This window comes from Catharus ustulatus, chromosome 2 (genome assembly GCF_009819885.2).
Source record: "Catharus ustulatus isolate bCatUst1 chromosome 2, bCatUst1.pri.v2, whole genome shotgun sequence".
NCBI classification, from domain to species: Eukaryota; Metazoa; Chordata; class Aves; order Passeriformes; family Turdidae; genus Catharus; species Catharus ustulatus.
Genome location: NC_046222.1, coordinates 29,173,732 through 29,194,898, shown reverse-complemented (window position 1 = coordinate 29,194,898; position 21,167 = coordinate 29,173,732). Strand labels below are relative to the sequence as shown.

General features: G+C 41.9%; 1 protein-coding gene across 1 annotated transcript in view; it reads right to left on the bottom strand.

Moving 5' to 3' along the window:
- The window catches only part of CASR (calcium sensing receptor), a 76,162-nt gene that overhangs the window by 28,257 nt on the left and 26,738 nt on the right, over window positions 1-21,167 (bottom strand). The window contains exons 2-4 of the mRNA XM_033083823.1: window positions 15,645-16,081; window positions 6,672-6,978; window positions 3,070-3,951 (exon numbers count right to left, since the gene is read on the bottom strand). Of these exons, the coding sequence (XP_032939714.1) occupies window positions 3,070-3,951; window positions 6,672-6,978; window positions 15,645-15,829 (1,374 nt within the window). The 5' untranslated portion in view covers window positions 15,830-16,081. The remainder of the gene's footprint in view (window positions 1-3,069; window positions 3,952-6,671; window positions 6,979-15,644; window positions 16,082-21,167) is intronic.

Sequence of the window (21,167 nt, the reverse complement as noted above, 5' to 3'; positions counted from 1 at the left end):
CTGCACCTTTTTGTTACCTGAACAAAACAGTGCAAAAAGAAGTAATTGATCTGATCTTGTTCAATATTGTGCAGGACACAACAATGGCATATGCTGATAATACTGTCTGTCCTTTGCAGGCATCTTGCAAAGGTGTGCACCTAGACTATCTTCTGCCTTGCAGCAGCATATATTCTTAAAACAAGACAGCTCAGATTGCTCAGAACAAGGGCAGCACAAACATCCTAATAAAATCTGCTATTTTCTGCAGAGTTCTGAAGCGCCAGCTGCCACATTTTCAGATAAAAGATTATGAATTCCCTGGCCAGCTCTATGTGTGGAATGAATGGCACAAATTCCTCTGGGCACATCCTGGAAGCTGTCCTGCCTGCTTACCAGAGCTGCCTGTGCCTGCATCTCTGCACATGATGGGCAGTTGGACAGCTTGGGCTGGCCAGTCCCATCTCCACTTGGGAATGCCCAGAGCCAGCTTCAGAGGCACTGGTAAAACAAAAGGAAGCAAGACTGTGTTTATGGACAGGATCTCTCACAGATCATTGACCCAGTGGAGAAAATGAGAAAACTGTTTCTTAAACAAGTAGCTATAAAAAAGTAAATAAGAAAGTTGGCAGTATTTGATATTTTACCTTAGGAGACAAAAATCCTGTGCTCTCCATGCTGAAACATGCCTAGAGCCTTCTTAAACTATAGATGGTAAATTCTTAATAGAAGAACTTCACTCAATTTAACCAACTCACAGTGATTTGTGCTAGGCTGTCCATTTCAAATGAACTGATCACTGAGGTAAAAATCCTGAGTTTATACAGGGACCTGCAGAAACACCCTCCACAAATGATACAGAATATCCCCCCAAAAAATTGTGTTATAAGTATGTAAAATTAGCAGTTAGTAATCAGCAATAAAAAATCATATGTGTTAATAAGATAATGCCATTGAAAGGCAACAAAATTAAATGGTACATAATTAAATTGTGGAATGTGTTGTTTTTGCTCCCCAGCCACCAACCTTGCTGACAAGGGCCACAAGTTCAGCAGGTTCACCTTATCTGTACCACACAGCACCTGGCCAGTAATTGCACACCGTGAGCATCTGCCCTCCAGTCATAGGTATGGGGGCCTCCTTACACCGTCCTTGCTTTCTCGGGTCGCTTCCCATCAAGAAAACCCTGACCTGACTATGAGAAAGGGAGCAGGCAGTGAACACTGGCAGAGGTACCACTGAAAATGAGATTGACTTTACTAGAAAGATTTTGTTCTGCATGGTTGTCAGAAAACCACTCTGGAAATGCTGGAGGCTGCCTGTTTATGAGGTGAACTCATTACTCCCAGGGTTGAGGAAAGCTTCCTGAAGGTAATGAGCTGCAATGCCTGGTATGAAGTAGGTGTGCACACAAATTTGGCATTTACCTGCTATTCATGTGTTTGATTTTGAAACAAAGTGAAAAAATGCGCGAGTAGGCTTGAAAGCCACCATATGATAGTAGTCATTATGAGTATAACCTGTTCCTTTGTAGCACTCTCTGACCATTGGGTTATTCTCTACATATTCCTTCTTGATGCTGATTCCCTTCTGTCAGGCAGGTATGTATATCCAAATGCCTAGATCAGCAGGATGCTTTACATTTTGATGTGTATATCCTTCAGCACCCAACAAGCAACACAGAAATGAGAGGTCATTCTTCCCATCCATGGAATCTTCAACAAACACATTATTTTACTTAGCAATGGCATGAATATCCAGCTTTACTTTCCAAGCTGACAAGGCATAAAGGAATGAATTAACCTACATTTATTCAGGATAATTTATACTGACAACAGTAAAAGCCAAATCTGTCTGCAACTTGCCCATTTCTGCCAATATTTTCCTGAAAAGTGGAATAGCTTTGAAAGACAGAAACCTTGGAGACAGCCAGCAATTGCAGGATTCTTCTGAATGAGGGTCAAACCTTGCACTCATCAACTCCAAGTAAAGTGGTTTTGATAAACCTATTCAGGCACCTAGAGCGTGCAAGTTTCTCATAAGTGCCAAGACAAAGCCTTTTACTTTGATCTGACTGATGTTTTTGAGTTAACTGAGACTAGACAGGAACCAAACTGCAGTACCCATGTGAACAACTGCAGTTAGTGGCAAGAACAGCCTTTTTTTTGGTTAGACTATCCTAAAGAGAGGAAAACAGCCATGCAAATGGAGAGGTGATCCTCCATTTATTCACCTGTGTTGTTCTGATTTCAGGCATGTTTGGGCTCAAGCATTTTGTGACAACCAGAATAAGGCAGACAGAATTTGCTACGTATTTGACATTACATCATTTGATAGTCCATGCTGGTTGTGTTAAGAATGCAGTAGATATTAAAACCACAAAGTGAATACCATACTGGATAGAATGATTAAACACATAGTAAGGTAGAGAATATTCATAAAGGATCAGAAGAAAAATGCCATGTGATCCATGTGCCAGTGGGCAGAATGCATTGAATGAAGGGGTAAATGGGACTAAGTCATAAGTATAATTTCATCAGTTCACAAATACCACTGCCAAATCAAAGCAGCTATCTATTTTCTGCCCAAGAGCCACACTATTTTTCTTCATTACTCAATCTTCTTTAGTTTGATCCTACATAAGCTTAAAACTGTGAGGGAAAAAAATACAGTCTGTATGGAAAATTGCTGTGGAATTGCAAAAGATATAAAACTTGCCAAAGAAAATGAACTCTAAAAACTGTTTTCTTTGTTTATGTGTTCTCCCCAGGCCCTCTTGTTTATGTAAGGCTCAATATATGATCAAGTTACCTTGCATCAGCCAGGCTGTGGTAATTGTCTGTGTGTGCACTTTTGGCCTGCAACAAATGCAAGAAAATATAACCTGGTTTAAAGCCCTTTCACTGCAGGCCTAGCCCAAACGTTTCCTGTGGGTGAGAGCATGCACGTATCTCAGACACACGCTGCATTCCAGGAGCGTTATGCTGTGTCTGAGACCCAAGATTATGAAAAGCATACTAAATGGCATTTGGGACAGCTTATTTTTCCTTCTGCAGGTATATTGGACAGGCACAGGAGTGAAGGGCTTACCTGCCATGCCTCCACCTTCTTTATGTCTGCACAGGACCCGTTGGTGAAGAGTCCCTTCCCAGGGGTACAGGTATAAATATCCTGCAAGGCATGGGCGATGGAATACACTGCCAAGTACACGTTATAGGATATCCGCAAGTGTGTATAGTCCAGGTATGGTGTCTCCACGCTAGTGATGTTCTCATGCCCTGTGCACGGAGGTCGAAAGGCAGACGTTCCATTTCCAGCTCCCAGTCCCTCTTCATGGCCCTTGTGGAAGGAAGTTGAAGCAGGAGAATTTTTTGACCCATCAGGGAGGTAGCAGTTAAATGTCTCCTCCCAAAACTCCTTGGCAAAGCCATTGTTGATGGACTTCTTGGGATGCACCTTCTGCAGGAACTCACGAAAGCCTGGGATCTGTCCTGCCTTCAGTGCAAACCCGATGGTGCTGCCAATGACACGGAAGAACTCTGGCATGGCTATTAGGGAAGAACTGGCCCAGGCCTCGCTTGCCAGCCAGATCTTGCCAGTGATGTTTCTCCTGACAATCTCTTTGATGAGAGGCTCCAGATCTGGGCCACTGGAAAAAACAACAATCACTCTTGCTGTGGAGTTTTGGATGACCTCTACCACCTGCTGGATCTCCTCTTCATCTGAGTACTGGGAGATGAGCTCACTAAAATCAATGCAGATATCTCTCTCCTCTGCCTCTTCCCTAAATTTTTCAATCCCTGGCCGGCCATAGTCATCATCAGCTGCGATTGTTCCCACCCAGTTCCAGCGAAAGTACTCGATGATATCTGCCATGGCTGTGGCCTGGTGCTCATCATTGGGGATTGTGCGCAGGAAGGACTTGAACTGGTTCTTATTGCTCAGGAGACGACTGGATGAGGCATAGCTGACCTGTCAGAGCACAGCAAACAAGGAAAACACACCATAAAGTGAAATGCCAGAAATAAATTGCCTCCGTTTAGCATCACTGTCAGCCTGGGACCTGCATTTTCTTAGCTTGTGTCTGCAGGAGATCCACTCTGAGGGCCTGCACATTCTTCTAGCTGTGCCTGTCCTACAGAGGCACTCATACAGGAGCAGCTGCTCAGACCTGAGAGACTGGAGCCAGCTTGTGCCCACCTGCAAGGTCAGGGGTCTGAGGGAGAGAGAAATGGACACTAGATTGGAAGAATGGCAAAGATTTCTGTCAAATCCAGAAATAAAAAGAATGTGCTGTCTAGATAAATGAAGGCAATGCACTGAATTAAGACAAAACACAGGATTTCTCTGTCCTGAACCAGACATGAGACAGCCGGATGGTATTGCCATTCCAAAGCTACTCTGTCTTTCTCTCCTTGCTTTTGACATCCGTCTTCATCCTTAAACTGGCTCCATCAGGTACACGTGCCTTTTATATACTATCCCTGTCAGTTGACAAAAGAAGAATGCATATCTCCTTCATCCTGCAGTGTTACGGTAATGCTACTTTAGCAGTGTTTCCTGATTGCTGGCCAGAATCAGCAAAGAAGCCAGTGGGCAGTCCATGCTTCATAATCCACCATGTTTTACGGTTAAAAAACTTTTCTAAAACTATTCTAAAACTTTTCTAAAACTTTTCTAAAACTATCAATAAATATTTTATTTTTCTAAACAGAACAAGTGACACATGCTCTTAAGATACAATCTGAATTATCTATAAGTAGGAAGAAAACCATAAATCCCAGATAATAACAGTTTAAAGATCTGGAGAATTTCTAAAACACATTCTGAGATTGGTATCTGAATTCTTTATGACTGGCTTTATGACTTGAAAAAGTCTTCTATAAACAGTTCATTATGCACAAAGTGGAAATTTACAGAAAACCTTATCTTCTCCTTAAACTCTGTTAGTTAATGTTTCTGCAAGAAGGAAATAAAGGAGGTCTCATAATGCAGTTTCAAAGACCACAGGTGTAAATCCTCCTTCCACAGTGCTGTACTGTCTCTTGGACAGGCTCATGCCCAGTGCTACTCACACTGCCATCAAACTTTTGCCAGAAGGAACAAGCAATATATCCCACTGCCACACGTGCTGTAAGGGGACACAGAGGTGAGGTGCTGAGAAACAGAACAGAAGTTGTAACATTTTCAGTTTACATCAACAGAATGAGTAATGAGCTATACATGAATTGTAAAATACACCTTCAACTCCTACTGAAATGCAGAGCCTCATAAACCTGGATTTGCTAACGGCCTTGCTTGGTTGTGACAATTCTACCCAACATCTGCCAGTCTAAAAGCCTGCTAGGCTACTGCCTCATAGGACAAATGCCATTCTCTATTTAAAGAGAAACTCTGAGAACTGCAAACATCCCTTATGTTCAGTTGAACTTACCAACCCTTCTCAGCTGCCCTTGTTCACCTGTTAATGTGATGTGTAAATCAACAGTGCCCCATAAGATGTCATCAGGGTGTTTATTACATGCCAGCTTCCAATGTCACTCTGGTCAATACCCAGATAGCACAGTTTAAACCATTCTTGTCCTGCTCGGAGACCAAATGTCCAGTTTTTCAGACTCCTGGAAAGGTGTCAGACTGATAAAACTCAACAGACAAGATGTATTACTGTTCACAGGGCAATCAAGAATCCTTCCTTCTTCATCCGTGGGGCAGATGGGAATTGGAGCCCTGGCTGAAGTAAAGATACATTTTTCAGGACAAATTGAGAGCACACTCTGACACAATCTTGTCATAGGGGCTCTTGTGAGCTCTGGCACCTCTATTAATTTTGGAAGAGGAATCGGAAACATTAGACTATACAAGGTAACACTTAAATGGATAAGGCCAAACACTTTTTTCCAAAGCTGACTTCAGTGCAGAAATCTAAAATTAAAAGCAACAACATTAAGCCAGGCTTGTACTTTGCTTAAGGTCTTGGCGGATCAATAAGCCTCTTAAACAAAAGGATGGGACCATGGATGCTGGCACTGACTCCAAGAGAGTCAGAATGCAGCCTGAAGGATGCTGTGTCACAGGAATTGGCACAATCACATCACCACACAGGTGACCTCAAGGGACATATCCACATGATTTCACAGATGTCATTTTGGATGCCCTAGGCCAAAACAAAGGCAGGTTAGCTCAGAAGAAACCTCCACAGCATCTGATCAGCAAAAGCAACAACTTTACAGGTCACCTACTTGAATGATCAGAGATGCTGAGAGATCTAAAGAGCAGCTGGCAATGACAAGCTCTGCCTTCAGTGGGCTCTGTGGAAGCTGGACCAGTCCAGAGAGTCACTACTGTGAAGTAATGATGCAACTAAGGTGTCAGGGCTGGCAACTGTCATTGACTGTCCTAAAATACCTGTATTCACAGACTAAACCACTCTAGAGGTATCCTCCTAGACTATGCTGATGTTGGCCAAATGTTACAGCTGCTCAGTAACCTTTATATTTGGGGGCTGCAAAGTGCTAGCAAAACACATTTCTATCATAACAATGACACCCATCTCGCTCCCATCCACCCATTTTATTGTTTCTCTCCTTAAAGTTCTATTGGAAATGGTGAAGATTAAACAATCTCTGCTTAATCTCTGCAGAGTAGAGAAGCAGGCCACTTCTGTAACCTAAACAAGTCAGGAGGGAGCGTACCTGAGGTATGTAAAAGAGTCCCAGAAGATTGGCCACAGCAGTGGAGATGCCAGACCCAGTTGCTCCCACGACTGCAATGGTGGAAGGGATGTGTTCTGAGCAGTTACAGAATTCGTCCAGGTTCAGGGAGTCTATCTTGTTCTGGGCCACAAAACTCAGTGTGGCCTCCAGGGCTTTCGAGACTGTATTGCAAGTGTCAAATATCCTGTATCCCAGGGTCATGTTGGGAAGGAGAGTTGGGCTACTGTTTATTTCTTCTATGGCAAAGATCATAGCCTGGAGCCAGCGGAAGCCTCGGAAATTATACCTGGGGGAGCAAAAATAAAAACAAAATAGTGTGAGAAGGAGGAAATCAGAGGAGAGGAGACCAGGAATGAGGCAAAGACAGAGTGAAAAATTCCAGGTACAAAAGGCAAAAGCAACTATTACTATTTCTCGCATCCCACTAAATTTGGAAAGTTTTGCTTTTGTCTCTACTGCTTACAGAAGAGGTGTGTTTATGCTAGGAGGCTTAGTTCTGGCTTTCAACTTTTTGATTTGGGTCCTCACTCCAGAGGTGAACTTTTCTAAGTCCCCTAAAATCTGGGGAAGTTGAAAGACAGCATGTCTGGAGTGATGACTCTGGCCTGTCCCTTGTACTCAGGACCTAAGCCTGATCTCATGATTCCTGAAGAAATGAACGTTGTGATCCTCTCACTGAAAGCTACACCTATCAGGTTTGCTTCCGGGCTTCTCTGACGTGTTTCGGAATGCAGATGGCAGTGTCTGCTAAGACTTTGCTGATGCTGCCTGGGACTTAGGCTCGGGGATACTCCTGGAGTGTGTCAGCTCCTCCTGGCTGAGACAGCACTGGCATGCTGCTGGATGCAGAGGTGCCCAGGAGCTCTGCTCAGGGAAATTCAGCCTCACGTGACACCCTTCACTTCTTGAGAGAGAGCACAGTCAAACTGTTCATACCAGAGAACAGAGACATGCTATACATGTAAGTCCTACACAAATGGATAACTTGTTAATTAGATACTTCAATACCTTCACTGAAGGAGTACCTTTTCTCATTACTATGATTCTCTCTCACATTTGCTTTAGACACGAACTCAGAAGATGCCCTCAGAGCCGGCCTGTGAAACTGAAACTGCTTTTTGAAGCCTATTCTCTAAGATGGAGAAACTGAGTTATTATCTTCTGATTATCTTGCACCTGTGCGTGGAACTACGGCAGAGCTTCAGGTTGGTGGCAACTGTCCTGCAGGATCTGGTAGTCCCTGTTATGGCATCAGTAGCCTGGCAGTGGAAGTAGCTGAGGCATGATGATTGCTTATCCAAAAAAGAGAGAAACTTCTTTGTGGAAAATAGCAGCAAGAAAGTGCCTTTGATATTATATTATTCTGAAGTTTTACTGTGTTTTCTCCTATAAAGTTGCCCCGGCAGCTAGTTGTGTATCTGTGGGGCTGGTGTGTTTTAGGGCAATGCAGCTGTAATGGCAGAATCTTTCATCAGCTGAAACCTGTCCTTCCTTGGAATGCACTCTGTGTCAGGATACCAGTTAGTTTGCAGTTTTGTGCTGAGTTGCAGGTGAAAACAGGAAAGTGCCAATGCTGTTATGCTTGAGACCCACCAGGAAAAGTGATGGGCCCCAAAACTGGAAAATCCTGGGGAAATAGCCCACCCAAGAACACATCCTGTATGAAATGGCAAATTGTAGGTTTCACATGAGTTATATTCTGAAATGCTTAGAGAAATGTTTCCATTACTAAGCTGAAGATTTCTAAAGATAAGCTTCATGAAATCACATCCTTTCAGTCTCTGAGATATATGACCTAAACATTTTTAATTACTAGATTAAATTAATTGCTTCCAAAGTTGATGCTAGCTATGTCTGACTTTTTCAAGCTGAATGAGCAAAGTCACATTACAGTAATTTCATGACCATAAGGCGCACTGGACTATAAGGCGCATCCCCTGGGAGTCGGCAAATTTTGCAACTTTGTAGATCATATAAGGCGCACCGGACTATAAGGCGAACTTTTTTTTTGCAGCGAGGATCCGCCCCCAGCTCCCCCCGCGCGGTTGCTGGCTGACGCCTCAATCCAGCTGCCGTGGCCCCGCCTCCATCCGGCAGTCCCGGCCCTGCGGCCCTGCAGGCACCCAGTAGCCCTGGCCCCGTGGACACCTGGAAGCCCTGGCCCCATGGCCCCGCGGGCACCCAGCAGCCCCGGTCTCGCCTCCAGCCAGCAGCCCCGGCCCCGCCTCCAGCCAGCAGCCCTGGCCCCGTGGGCACCCAGCAGCCCTGGCCCCACGCCCCTGCAGCCAGCCGGCAGTCCCGGCCCCACAGCCCTGCCTCCACCCGGCAGCTGCGGCCCTGCTGGCTCCCCCCGCGGCTCGCAGCTCGCACTTCCAGGTTGGCAAATTTCTGAACATTGTCCATTTATATAAGGCACACCGGACTATAAGGCGCACTTCCAGGTTCGGGCCAAAATTTTTGTCAAAAGGGTACGCCTTATAGTCATGAAATTACTGTACTTCCATTCCAGGAGTTTTATCTGATTCATCTGAGGCCAGAATTTCTAAAGCTATCACATCTAAGGTTTATCTTTAAGTCTTAAAAACTTCATTTATTCAACTTGACTTCACCTCTCCAGACATCTTTGGCCAAATTCCAAATGAGGTTCAGCTCTGAGGTTATACCTCAAAACCCAGACAGCACAATTTCAGTGCAGATCTCTTCAGGTCAAAAAGTTTGAGTCCTTAGTTATAACTTATTACCAAAGGGACAGTTAGCTTTATTAAGGTTAGTCTTTAGAAGGACGGGAGGGTGAGTTACTGATAGAAGTAATTTGGTAATTTAGAATATTTTTTTGCTCTAGTTCCAAATCATTAAGGAATGACATGCAACAAGACAGCTTTGAAATAAAAGGGCAAAACTTAAATAGATTGAGTCAGTGAGTGCTGTGTACAAGAAGAAGACATGTTGGGCACACCATGTTGCCGCATTTGGTCAGTAATGTACACAGAGATAAATGGAAACAAGGAAGGGTTTTGTGACACTTATTTTAAAAAAGCTACACGTGTTTACAGATATTTTTAATATGATCAGGATTTGAAGCAAGGAGTCATATTCAGGCTCCTCATGTAAGAGAGAAAAAGCTGATCGTATTTTCTATATTTATTTAAAGGGAAGCCTACTGAGAACCTGGGAAGTTCAAAGATACCACTATACTACTGGGAAAAGCTTCATGCATTTGAGTATATGTGAAAGCAAATTTAAACCTTCTCACTTTAAATTGAAGTATGACACAAAATTATTTTGCCTGCTTGAAAAGAATTTGGTTTTAATTTTTTAAAATGCCACGAGGTGGTATCTTCAGATGGTATCTTCAAAAGCAGTGAACTGGATAGTCTTACCCTTAACTTCAAAGAAATTTTTGGCATTTAATTCAGTAAACACAGAGTAAAACCCATGATACACAGTTGCTTTTCTTATCCTTTCTGACATATGCTCCTGATTAGTGTATATTTACAGTATAAGGCTTCTAGTTCAGGTACTTGCATTTGGAATAATTTTATTTTGGAGGCAAAGGAGAGTAGGGGCTGTTTTCTGGGAGCTAGACCCCAAAATATCTTTAAAATGCTTTCAACAATTTATCTCAAACAAACCTAGGCAAGAGACCTGCATTTCTCTTCACTTGCACCTCTGCTGACAGCAGCATCAGCAGCTTAGGAGGAGAGGATCAGATGGGATGAAGACAGCACTCCTCCCTCTGTCTTCTCTAACACCTGATAGATCTTCAGACGAGCTGACATTCTGTCATCTGAGGGAGTGTTGTATTGGTTCCATAACACAGATATGGTCAGACAAAGGTAGTGTTGCCAAACTCTGCTAAATGAAGCAAGATCTTCCAACTTCTATGAATGGATATTTTGTGGACAATTTCTCTCGCACTGTACTGTAAAATTCCAGCAAGGGGCTGCAGATAGGTTCCTTTTGGCTTAGTGTGTACATGAGGGATTGCTAAGAGCAGCTTTTGAAGCTGGCAGTAAGTCCCACTGATACAGCTGACCTCCTGAGCTATGCTGCCTCTGTGATTAATATAATCAGTCACTGGAAAGCTCTGTCAACCATGCAGAAATTTGACTGGTAATTTCCATAAAGAAATTGTACAGTATTTGCTATCATAGGCAAGCTTTCATTAGATTTCCAGAATATTTAAATAGCCACTGGTGTTTTCTTGATGGAAATGAAGAGCAGCCTCCAAAGCTCATTTTCTGCCATACTACTTTACAGGTATATTTATATAGTCTTGCATTTTGTGAGATGTGGTGCTATGAAAAGTGGCCATTATGCTCTAAATGAGAGTTTAATGTAAATAATTCAGAGCCCACAGGTGTAGAGGGGAATTTTTATTTACACTCCTTCCTTAAACGTTTCCCTTCTGATACTTGTTCTCCCACCTCTCAGAGTATTCTACCCACTGATCCTTCTATTCCCAAGGAGGAGCACAAACTGGGAGAGAGCAACTGGAAACAATACCTGGCTGTAACTTTCACCTCTGCAGAGGACAGCTGTGCAGCAGACCAGTTTGCTGGAAACTAAACATGTCTGTCTAATGGTACTCAGGATGGCTTAAATACCCCAGTCAGTGTTTCAAAGCAAGGCAATGAAAATTAAGGGACACAAGCTGTCTGCATGTTTTAAGCTCCCCATAGCTCCATTCCCTGTTTGTTTGTATGGTTTGGTTTGAACAGCTCTTACTGTCTAGATCCAGCAGGGAAATTGGTCCTGATCCTTGCTACTCTCCATAAAGAAGTAATTCACGGCCTCATGTGCATTCATGACCTTCATTTATCACACTTGCAAGATACTAAGCTATGGAATATGAAACATAAAAAGGAGAAAATGATGTGAAAGCTCTGAACACAGCTTTCACTTACCCTCCCATATTTGACAGGTATTTATACCTGGTGGCAAAGCCTGCATATACCTTTTGATCACACCAACACTCCTCTTTCTCTAGTGGTTGCATGCACATACTAATTTTCTCTGACCTCTCTAGATTTTCAGTACATTAATTGCATGTTGTTGCTGCTACTACTACTGTTATTTCTAAGCAATACAAGGGTGAGACTTTCAGTCATTTGTTGGATTCCTGCATTCATAAGTATAATGGGTTGCTTACCACTCTTAGAAGCAAGGACTGTGGGTGAGGGGAATTACGTAGAACAAAGAAAATAAAAAATTAAAAAATTGCAATTCAGAAGGTGAATAGAAGAAAGAGAAAATGATATAATTACATGTTACGGAAAGGATACCAAATATCTTGTTGTGCATTCAGGTGTGCAATGGGATTAGCAAATACATCTGCAAGGGCTAGAATTAAAATTCTGTTCTCTCAGATGCACAGAGAAACTCAGTGGGCTAAAGAGTCCTGGAGCCATGCTCTATGAAGTCTTGCACTATGACATGGAGAGAACGTCTCACTACAGTTTCACAGCTTGAAAGCTTTGCATTGCAGTGTGGGACCTTATCTAGACATGACCAGAATACAGGAAAACTGCTAATCTCCCTGAAATCAGGAAGGGACAGAGAAATCAGGTTATGAATAGACCTCTGGGGGTGCTGACAGGGAATGAAATGAAGGTCAGAGCTTGCTTGTGCTGTGCTCAGTCTCTGCCTCCACTGCACACATCAGATATGCATCAGCAAGTGTTGTAAGGAAAGCTGCTGCAGTAGCACCTGAGGCATACAAAGACAGGAGGTGTATTTATATCAGATGCAGGATCCTTGATTGCTGAAACAACAGGAAACAAAACTTCTCTCGCTTTGTGTATTGCTATCTGATATTTAGTGTGGTGAAGCCATGGGTCTGTATTCACTTCGAACTCTACAATTCAGTGCTTAGAGCACAAGGATGCATTTTCAGTGTCAACAGCACAAGAAGAATGTTATTGTTCCATTTTCCTTTTGCTGCTGAGTTATGTATATAGTTTCTAAATAATGTGCCAGTAGATTCAGGCCAGTATGTTTGCTGGGCTGGAGAGAAAGATGCTGAGACACAAGAGCATGAAGAACATAAAAACTGAGAAAGTGAAGAGAAAACTGTCCTATCCATTTTGAGAAGCTCCAACTGTCCTGTCTGTTGGAAAGTCTGGTTTGGGAGTATAGATATGGCACTGAACATAGCTAAATGTCCAAACAGCTCTGATCAGGTTGAATAGTCTGCAAATGAGAGGAAAACCACATTATCTTAAGTTGTTTGATTCTGAACTCTAAAACAGACCACCCACAGAGTTTTCAGTGCGACCCTAAGGTCTTGTCATGGAGCTTTTCATATGGTCTAATGACTTGCTGCTGCAAAAGAGCCTGAGGAGCGATCTGGGTATAATTTTCTTATGTGATATGAGACACATTCTCCTACGTAGAAAAGAGATTAAAGACTGTATGCAGCCATCTGAAAAGGGGCCAGGTATAAAACTTATTAGCCTCAGCTTTGAAAAGATACAACAGTGCTGAAGAAGACTCAGAGAAGGACAACAAGGGCAGGTAAAGGGATGGGACAGATTTAGTACTTTTGGCTCGACCACATACAGTCACATTTGTGCTTCCCTATGGACTTCCACCTAATTTCCTAATCTATGGATTTCACACCCTGCGGAAGTTTTGACACAAGATTGGGGAGATTACTTTGTGAAGAAACTAGAACCTATTTTTTTTACTGCCCCCCAAAAATGTAAGTTGGATAATTCCAGACCAGCCAGTTGCCTGGAAATTAAGAAACTCACATCCAATAATATAAGAATTTAGCAAAAAACTTGAAGAATGTATTGGACTACTAGAGTCAGTATGCAGAACCCTGCCACAGGCTAATGCCTCATCACAGGGCCCAAAAAAAAAATAACCACCATGATTGTGTTGAGAGACTTCTGTACAACTCCAGCAGGACGTATTTTCTGACTTCAAAGCTGCTTAAAATAGAAAATCCTTTCAGGAAAAATATCTGCTCTCAATCTGATGGGTACCAATAACAACGAATACGCACAAACATTCCCATGTATTTACCACCTCTGTCATTAAAATCTGATGACCAATCTCAAAAAGTCTTCTCAATCCAAACTCTTTTGAATTAAACATTTCATGCAAGTGGACATTTTCCGGTAAAGATGTCTGCAATGAAGCAACTTCCAGTTATTTCTGGTCCAATCATCCCCTTGTTCCTTTTGTAGTTTCTACTGTATCTGCAGCTAGATCTCTGACCTTCATTCTTTCTCCACTTGGATTACACTATCAACTCACAATTTATCCAACTCCCTGAAGGATACGTGCCGCAAATGCCTGTCTCTGCAGACACCTTTTTTCTCTTTTGCACCTACATCTTCTTGGTGCAAGGGTAAGAAGAACAGGGATTTTATCCAGGCAAATTTCAGCTGGAGGCTACCTTTTAGGAGACTGAATGCCACCCAGAAGGATCTCCCATTTTGTCCTTAAAACAGCTAGACCGGCTTTTCAGGATTGGCAGTGTTACCTAATTAACATGCTTTTTGGCAACCACACACTTGTAGTACTTGTGGTGGAACATTTTTCAGCCACGTCTTCCATTAATGTGACCATGTCAAGACAGTCACTTAGTCTGACCCAGAGTCGACAGAAATGAAAGCTGTTTAGTTTGCAAATATCTTCATTGGCCTGCCTGCCAGCTGCAGCAGGAGAAGAAGACAATAGAGCTGAAAACATCCATTGCTTTGCAGCATTCCACTTTTAAAATGATGCATTTGGAGAGAAAAAAATAGTGCTGAAAAGCTGGCAGAGATTCTTGCTCCATGAAATAGACATTGCACATTCATTTAGTTCAGGACTTTCCTGTGCACACACAGAAGAAGCCAAAATAATCCCTGCTTATTGACACTTGTGTGTGCTCCCTATGTCAGGTTCTGGCGATGATCTCATAACCTAGATGGATGTGTCTTGCTCAGTATCTCAGTGAGAAACCACACTTGAAATCAGTGAGTGTAACAGGAATGCTCTCAGCCACCCTTCACTGCCATCTCCAACAAAACTGTGCTGGATCTCCAGCCTAGGATGAGAGGTCCAGATAATTCCAGATAAACAATTCTTCACATATGATAACAGAAGAAGTCCTGTAGCACTGAAGTGTTTTCCCATGCATTGTCATGACAGAAATCCACACAAATTTCTTATATCTTGTTTATTTAATGTTTCAGTTACAATCAGTTTCTGTCACACTTTCTACTTGTTCTGTGTATTATGTGCAGGTTTGTAATGTTAAAAATTCCTCATGTTTCATCATAAAAATGTCAATAATTTAATAATAAGAGAAATTGTTTTCATCTGCGTTTCCCACTCCAAGGTTAACTCCCAAACACTTAAGACAAAACACAGATGTGTTGTTTACACAGAAGAGAAGAATTCTGGGAGAGGAAAACCTGGGCTCAAGTTTGGGACTTTTACAAAGTCCTAAAGAGACATTTATGTGTCATTCACATAAATAGTTCAAAAGCCGTAACCTATCTTGGTCACCTATGACCTATTCACTTGCTTAGGCAACTTAAGAGTTTGTAAAGTCTTAGAAGATGACAGTCAGAACTGGACAAAAAATTGATTTCTAAACTATTTGACCATGTATTATTTTGATCAAATGAACTAAAGGACACTATTGGTAATTTTCTGTCCATGAAAAGCTAGGGAAGCTAGTTTTCAGATACTATGCAAATGCTCCCTGTGAATGGCCAGATAGCTCAGTATATTAATGTTTTGGCAGCTTCAGGTCATATGAAGATTGCTGTTCTAGTGTCCAAATAGTATTTATGTCACTGTTTAACATATAGACTTGTTTTTTCCGTTATTTACTTCATGCCTTCCAATTACAAGCATCAGATTACAGACTATATTTACACAATTTAAAGTCAAGAAATGTGTAGACTTCCCCACCAAAACTTTTTATTTTCCTTTTTACCAGCTTACCTTATACACTCCACTGATTCTGGCCTTGATTTTAGATCCTGGTCTTTAGCAGCCACTCCAAAATGAATGGGGAACAACCCTCCAAGAATAATGTCTCCCTTCTTCTGTGCCCGTTGGTTTGGCCCATAGGCAGCAGTGCTCCAGGTAAACAGCAAAAGAATCAAGCAGCAGCTATATGAAGTCATTGTTCCTCTTTTCAGCAGGGGGTTATAGGATGGAAAATTGGAGCAGATGATGTAAGAAAGCAGATGTAAGAAAGCTTTTCCTTTCCTTAATACAGCACAGAGAGGATTTAGGGCACATGTTGGCGAGATAAGGAACAAGGTGGGAGCCACAGTGCTGGTGTTTCTCCCTCCGTCTTCTCCATTGCAAAAGAACAATTCAGTTGCTCTTCTTCCTTCATAACTGAAGTATTATGGAGAGCCCATCTCTGAGAACTGTAAGAGAAAGATTTGAAAAGTGATTCCAGCTATACACCAGGACCCCACATTGCCATGATGGCTCTACTTCGTCAAGCCAAGCCCTCAATACACGCCTGAAAGTGCCCCACTCAACCCACCTGGGACATACCACAACCTTGCCAAAGTCCTCCAGGCACCCTGGTGACACAGCCACAGATGCCTGATTCTCTGCCACATGCCTAAGGTGGGTTGCTTAATCTTCCTATGGTTCTGTGTGACTCTGATGCTAGCAGATGCTGTAAAACCTGTGATCTGATTGGTGCCCGTAAACAGAGTACATTGTGAGACCTGGTTGGGCAAGTGAGGAATAAGGAAGCATCAAATGCAGCAAGAATCAAGCCTTTCTCTTAAGCAAATAACCATAATAATCTTTTGGTGTTGGTCCATCATCTCCTATCCATTGATCATTCTTAACCCTCTATCTTTGAATTTATCCTTGCTAAAAATAAAACAAGGTCACTAGAAAGAGTTCTTTTCATTAAAAGACAGAATGAATTCCAGGGAAGCATTTGAAACCAAGATACTTTTCCATAATGAATCATGAAGGCTTGAAAGGTTCAGCAATCATACACTGAAAGCTTAGCTACAATAGCCTTTGAAGCCTGTTTCCTGGGGATGAAAAATACTGCAGCTTCGCCATGCTCAATATATTTTCCCTGCAGCATATCTACAGGCCTCCCAAATGAAGAACTAACTTAATTTTGAAAATGGCTATGGCCAGGAGATAGCACAGAAAATTCCCAATGAAGATCTCTTCAACCTATTTGAAACAGGGACCCGTAGCAAGAATCTGAAGTTAGTCAAATTTAGAGTAGAAGCAAGGCATACATTGCTAATCCTGAGGACAATTAATTTCTTAAGCAAGTCTTCAAGAGTTTTTAACTGCTGAGAACCTTTTATATGAGGCTGACTTATTATCACTAAATGCAGCTATATGGATTTGATCTTCACCTAGGTCAAAAAAAGAGCTGCTGCAGGGAAAAACTGTGATCATGAGGATTCTTCTGTTAGCCAGTCTGGATAATCATGCATGCTGTATGAGCACCAAGCATGGGGAACTATTTAATACATTTTCATTACAATGAAGGTTCAGATGCAGCAGCCAATGACAGAGGACAGACAAACCTCCTGCTGCTCTCATGCCCCTGTGTTCACTGGATTTATCTGGGCAGACACTGCAATTCCCTCTGGTGGGTCCACTCTAAACTATTCTTTTGCCTTGGCTTCAACAAGTGCATTTTTATTTGGCAAGGGCAATCAAATCTTTGGCTAGATATCAAGATATGTCTAGGTATTGGGATGTGGTCCTTTGACAGCTGGAAACCAGGATTAGGAGGGGACAGAGCAATGCAACAAGTGAGTGTCATAAAATATTCGGATTTTGATATTTTCTGGCAGATGGATGGAGGTTTTGGCTTCTTCAGTGCTCAACAGAATAAAGAACAAAACACTTCTCCATATTTCATTTAGAGAAATGTCATCTTTCTCCCATCACATGTGGTTTCAGCAAAGACACAAACACTAGTGAAGTGCTGATGCAGTGTCCTGAGGTGAGAACCAGCACAGGCAGGGCCAGCACTTAGAGGTGAGATGTTTGAAACAGGGCGAGTAATTTCTGAGGAGACACTGCAAAGACATGGGATGCTCTGACTAATGCTCTTTAGCTCAGCTCACCCCTTCCCCCAGCTCCCTCCAGGATGGCAGGGATCTGGGGGATTGCATGCTCTGATAGGTGCAGGGACATCATCCCCAGAGTCTGGGCAAGGAACCACGTGTGGGACTCAACCAAGGTGGGATGAGGTCAGTGACTTCTCCATCTGCTGTGGGAACACCATAGTCTGCTGATTTACTATTCAATTTTTCTGCTTTTACTTTAATAAGGCTTTCTTTTGCCTTTGGGGTTATTAGCTTATGAAAAAGGAAACTGTTTCCATCAGCAGCAGACAGACAATATAATTTAGTTTGCTAGGTTGCTGTGAAGGGGTTTGGGCTGATGCTACTGAGTATTTAGGAACTCTTCACAAGACAGTACGTGGCTGAAGTATGAAATATAGAAAAAGTAAATTCTTATTCTTATTTTTCTTTTCTCACAGTAGACAAAGTCAAAACTGGTAAAATACAGTAAATTTTAAAACAGCATTTACAGCACTTAGTCCAAGTTGTCATTCAAGAGCATGACAATGAAAACAAAATTATTCATTCATAGTATAGGGCATTAGCTGATATCTCCCTGAATAATTTGGAACAGGGACAGGACACAGAACTGAAGTAACATCAGAGGTGATGTCTGGGAACAGGATGGACTGTGTACATATAAAGCGCACCCCTGAGGGAGCAAACTGAAGGATAAATGTCCAAAGATGCGCTGGCACAGAAAAGCAAAACTAAGTGTATGCTCAATCCCTCATAAATCTCAGTGTCCAAATTTACAACTCTCCATACCTAAATTTCAGCTGTAGCTGGAAAAACAAACTAATTTAATAGAAGACAGAGGACTCACAGCTGCTTTCAAGTGCCCTGCACATCTGAAGATGAAAATATTTGAAGATACCGGTTTCCCAGTGAACAGTTGTGAGCTTGCAGCCAGTGCCCCAGATAATATCCTTGTATCAACTTCTGTTGTGGCAAATTTTCCTTCAGCTCTCTTTTCTTTAATTAGATTAACATTATGAATCTCTTCCTTATTAAATGAAAGCATTACACAGCCAATGATTTAATGACCTCAGGTATGCTGACATAAAACTTAGCAAACTACAGGTGGAAATTGTACTACTAATAGAACAAATTAATGTTGTCCTGCGGTTTTCAGCTAATAAATGAGAAAAGATTAAATTAACAAACAACTGAATTAAGATGGAAACCATTGCTATTCCTTTCCTTTGCAAATGTTTTTACATGTAAAGCATTATTTAGTATTAGCACATAAATTCTTTGATTACGAGCTCTTCAATGCAGAATACCTTTTCCCTGTACATGTACTCAGTCAATAAAATTCTGTAAGATTACTTTTGCAAAAAACCCCAAACAAACAAACAAAAACCCCCCAAAAAACCCAAACCCAACCAACCAAAAAAACCACCCCCCCCCCCCAAACTAGTTTTCTGGGGTTTTTTTAGGTCTGATCTGACTTTTAGTCCCCCTTCCATTTTAAAAATAATTCTCACTACTTTTCCACTCTGTGTCATTAACTATCAGATATTTTGTTTCTGAACTGTCTTGGAAGAGAGCTTCCATGGAGGAATTTGAACTGGTTCCAGGAATAGGATGAGCTATCAGGCAACCATTGCCATGGCAGGATCAGTAGCTGAGGTGGGGAGGGATAGTACCCAGGTACAGTTCTGGGTAGTTGAAAAGCTTGCAGCAATTGGTATCATTTAGTCAGTTGAATGAAAGTTTTGGTTGTCAGACTAAATCAAGCAGAAAAGCCAGAAATGTTCAATGAATTTTTGGTTTTTTTGGGTGAAAGGAAGCTGAATGGCACACTCATGGCATGCATTACTTATGAAGTAACTAACCACAATTCTCAACAGCAGTTGCTCAGGTACATCTAAGAGCTGGCATAAGAAGGATCTCAAGGGACCATGAAGCTGCCCCTTAGCCCAAGAAATGCTCAGCAATAGTAGTGCAGTTCCTGGCATATTTGCTGTAAAACCTTGTCAGGAAGAAAACCAATCAGACACTCAGGGCAGCCTCCTTTAATGCTATTCTGCTCTTACCAAAGAAAATGTTTTTTCACATCTAATTGTAGTGTTTTTTGTTACAGCTTTAGCCAGTCTTCTCCCATTACCACATGAAGGCCAGTGCCTCCCTGCTCATAATCATCTTATTTGGGGTTTGATTCACTTCCCCTTTTACTTTTTTTTCTTTTACATCAAGCAAATTAAATTAACTTTTTTTCCCCTTCTTCATAAAGATGCTTTCCTGAGCTCAGATTATTCTTGTTTCATTCCTCTGGCCTCTGTCCAGTCTGTCTCCACATTTAGACCAGACCAGTGCCCAGAAATGGACACAGTGTCCTTGTTTGGCCCTTACAATCACTGAGCAAAGTAGTAGAATTACTTTGTGTGTCTTGCTGGCTACAGCCCTGTTTGTACATCTCAGCATGGCATTTGTCTTTTTTGGAACAGCATGATATTGTTAACTTATGGTAACTTATCAGCTGAACACAAAGCAAAGTCCAGCATGTTCATATTCACAAGGCCATGAAACCTCACAAGAAACTATCATCTTCCAAAAGCTATTCCCTCATATTCAGTTCAAAGGTAGAACCTGCTAAATTTCACATGATCGTCCTGGACACCAATAAGGAACCAGCATGGACAAGCTCAACTGAGTCTCCTGAGCTTTCGGGACCTTTTCACAGCAGAGAGTTGGGGAAAATTCCTGGTTCCAGCTGTGGAAAAAGGGCTGTCCCAGACCCAAGAAGACCCTGGCCACCACACAGCAGGTTTGTTCTACTTCTGGGAGTCCTGGATACCCCAAGAAAGCTAAAGAATAACACTTAAGTGGACAATGGACGCAGAATATAAGTGTCCATACTTCTAAGACCAGACCAGCCTTCTAGTACTTAGGTACCATGACAATATGAGAAAAAGTAAATCGTTCACATTTGTCATCAGAGCAAGCTCAACCTTCCTGCACCTCTTTGGTCAAAATGAGGGACAAGTGCAGCAAAGATGCGATCAAAACCAGAGTGTTGGGGTACTCAAATGGAGGAGCTGTGCTTGCATTTTGTGGAATTAAAACTGTTCCATCTTTAAAAAAGGCAAGTGCTAACTGAAAATTTACTACAAAGAGCTTTTTGCCTACGCAGAAAAAGATAATTCTTACACAACACACTACCTAAAATAAGGAGATTTTTATCTGGACAAATAACATGACTGAGAGATGGAATCTCAGCCTTGGAAAAATCTGGAGTATTTGTTTGAGTGTAGAGATAAATCCAGATCTAGAATAATGATTCTGTTCTAAAAACATTACCCACACATTTGGTTTTGAATTAAATACAGAACATGCATTTAAGAGCTTTAACCAATTAAAAGATTTTGCAACCTCATCAAGA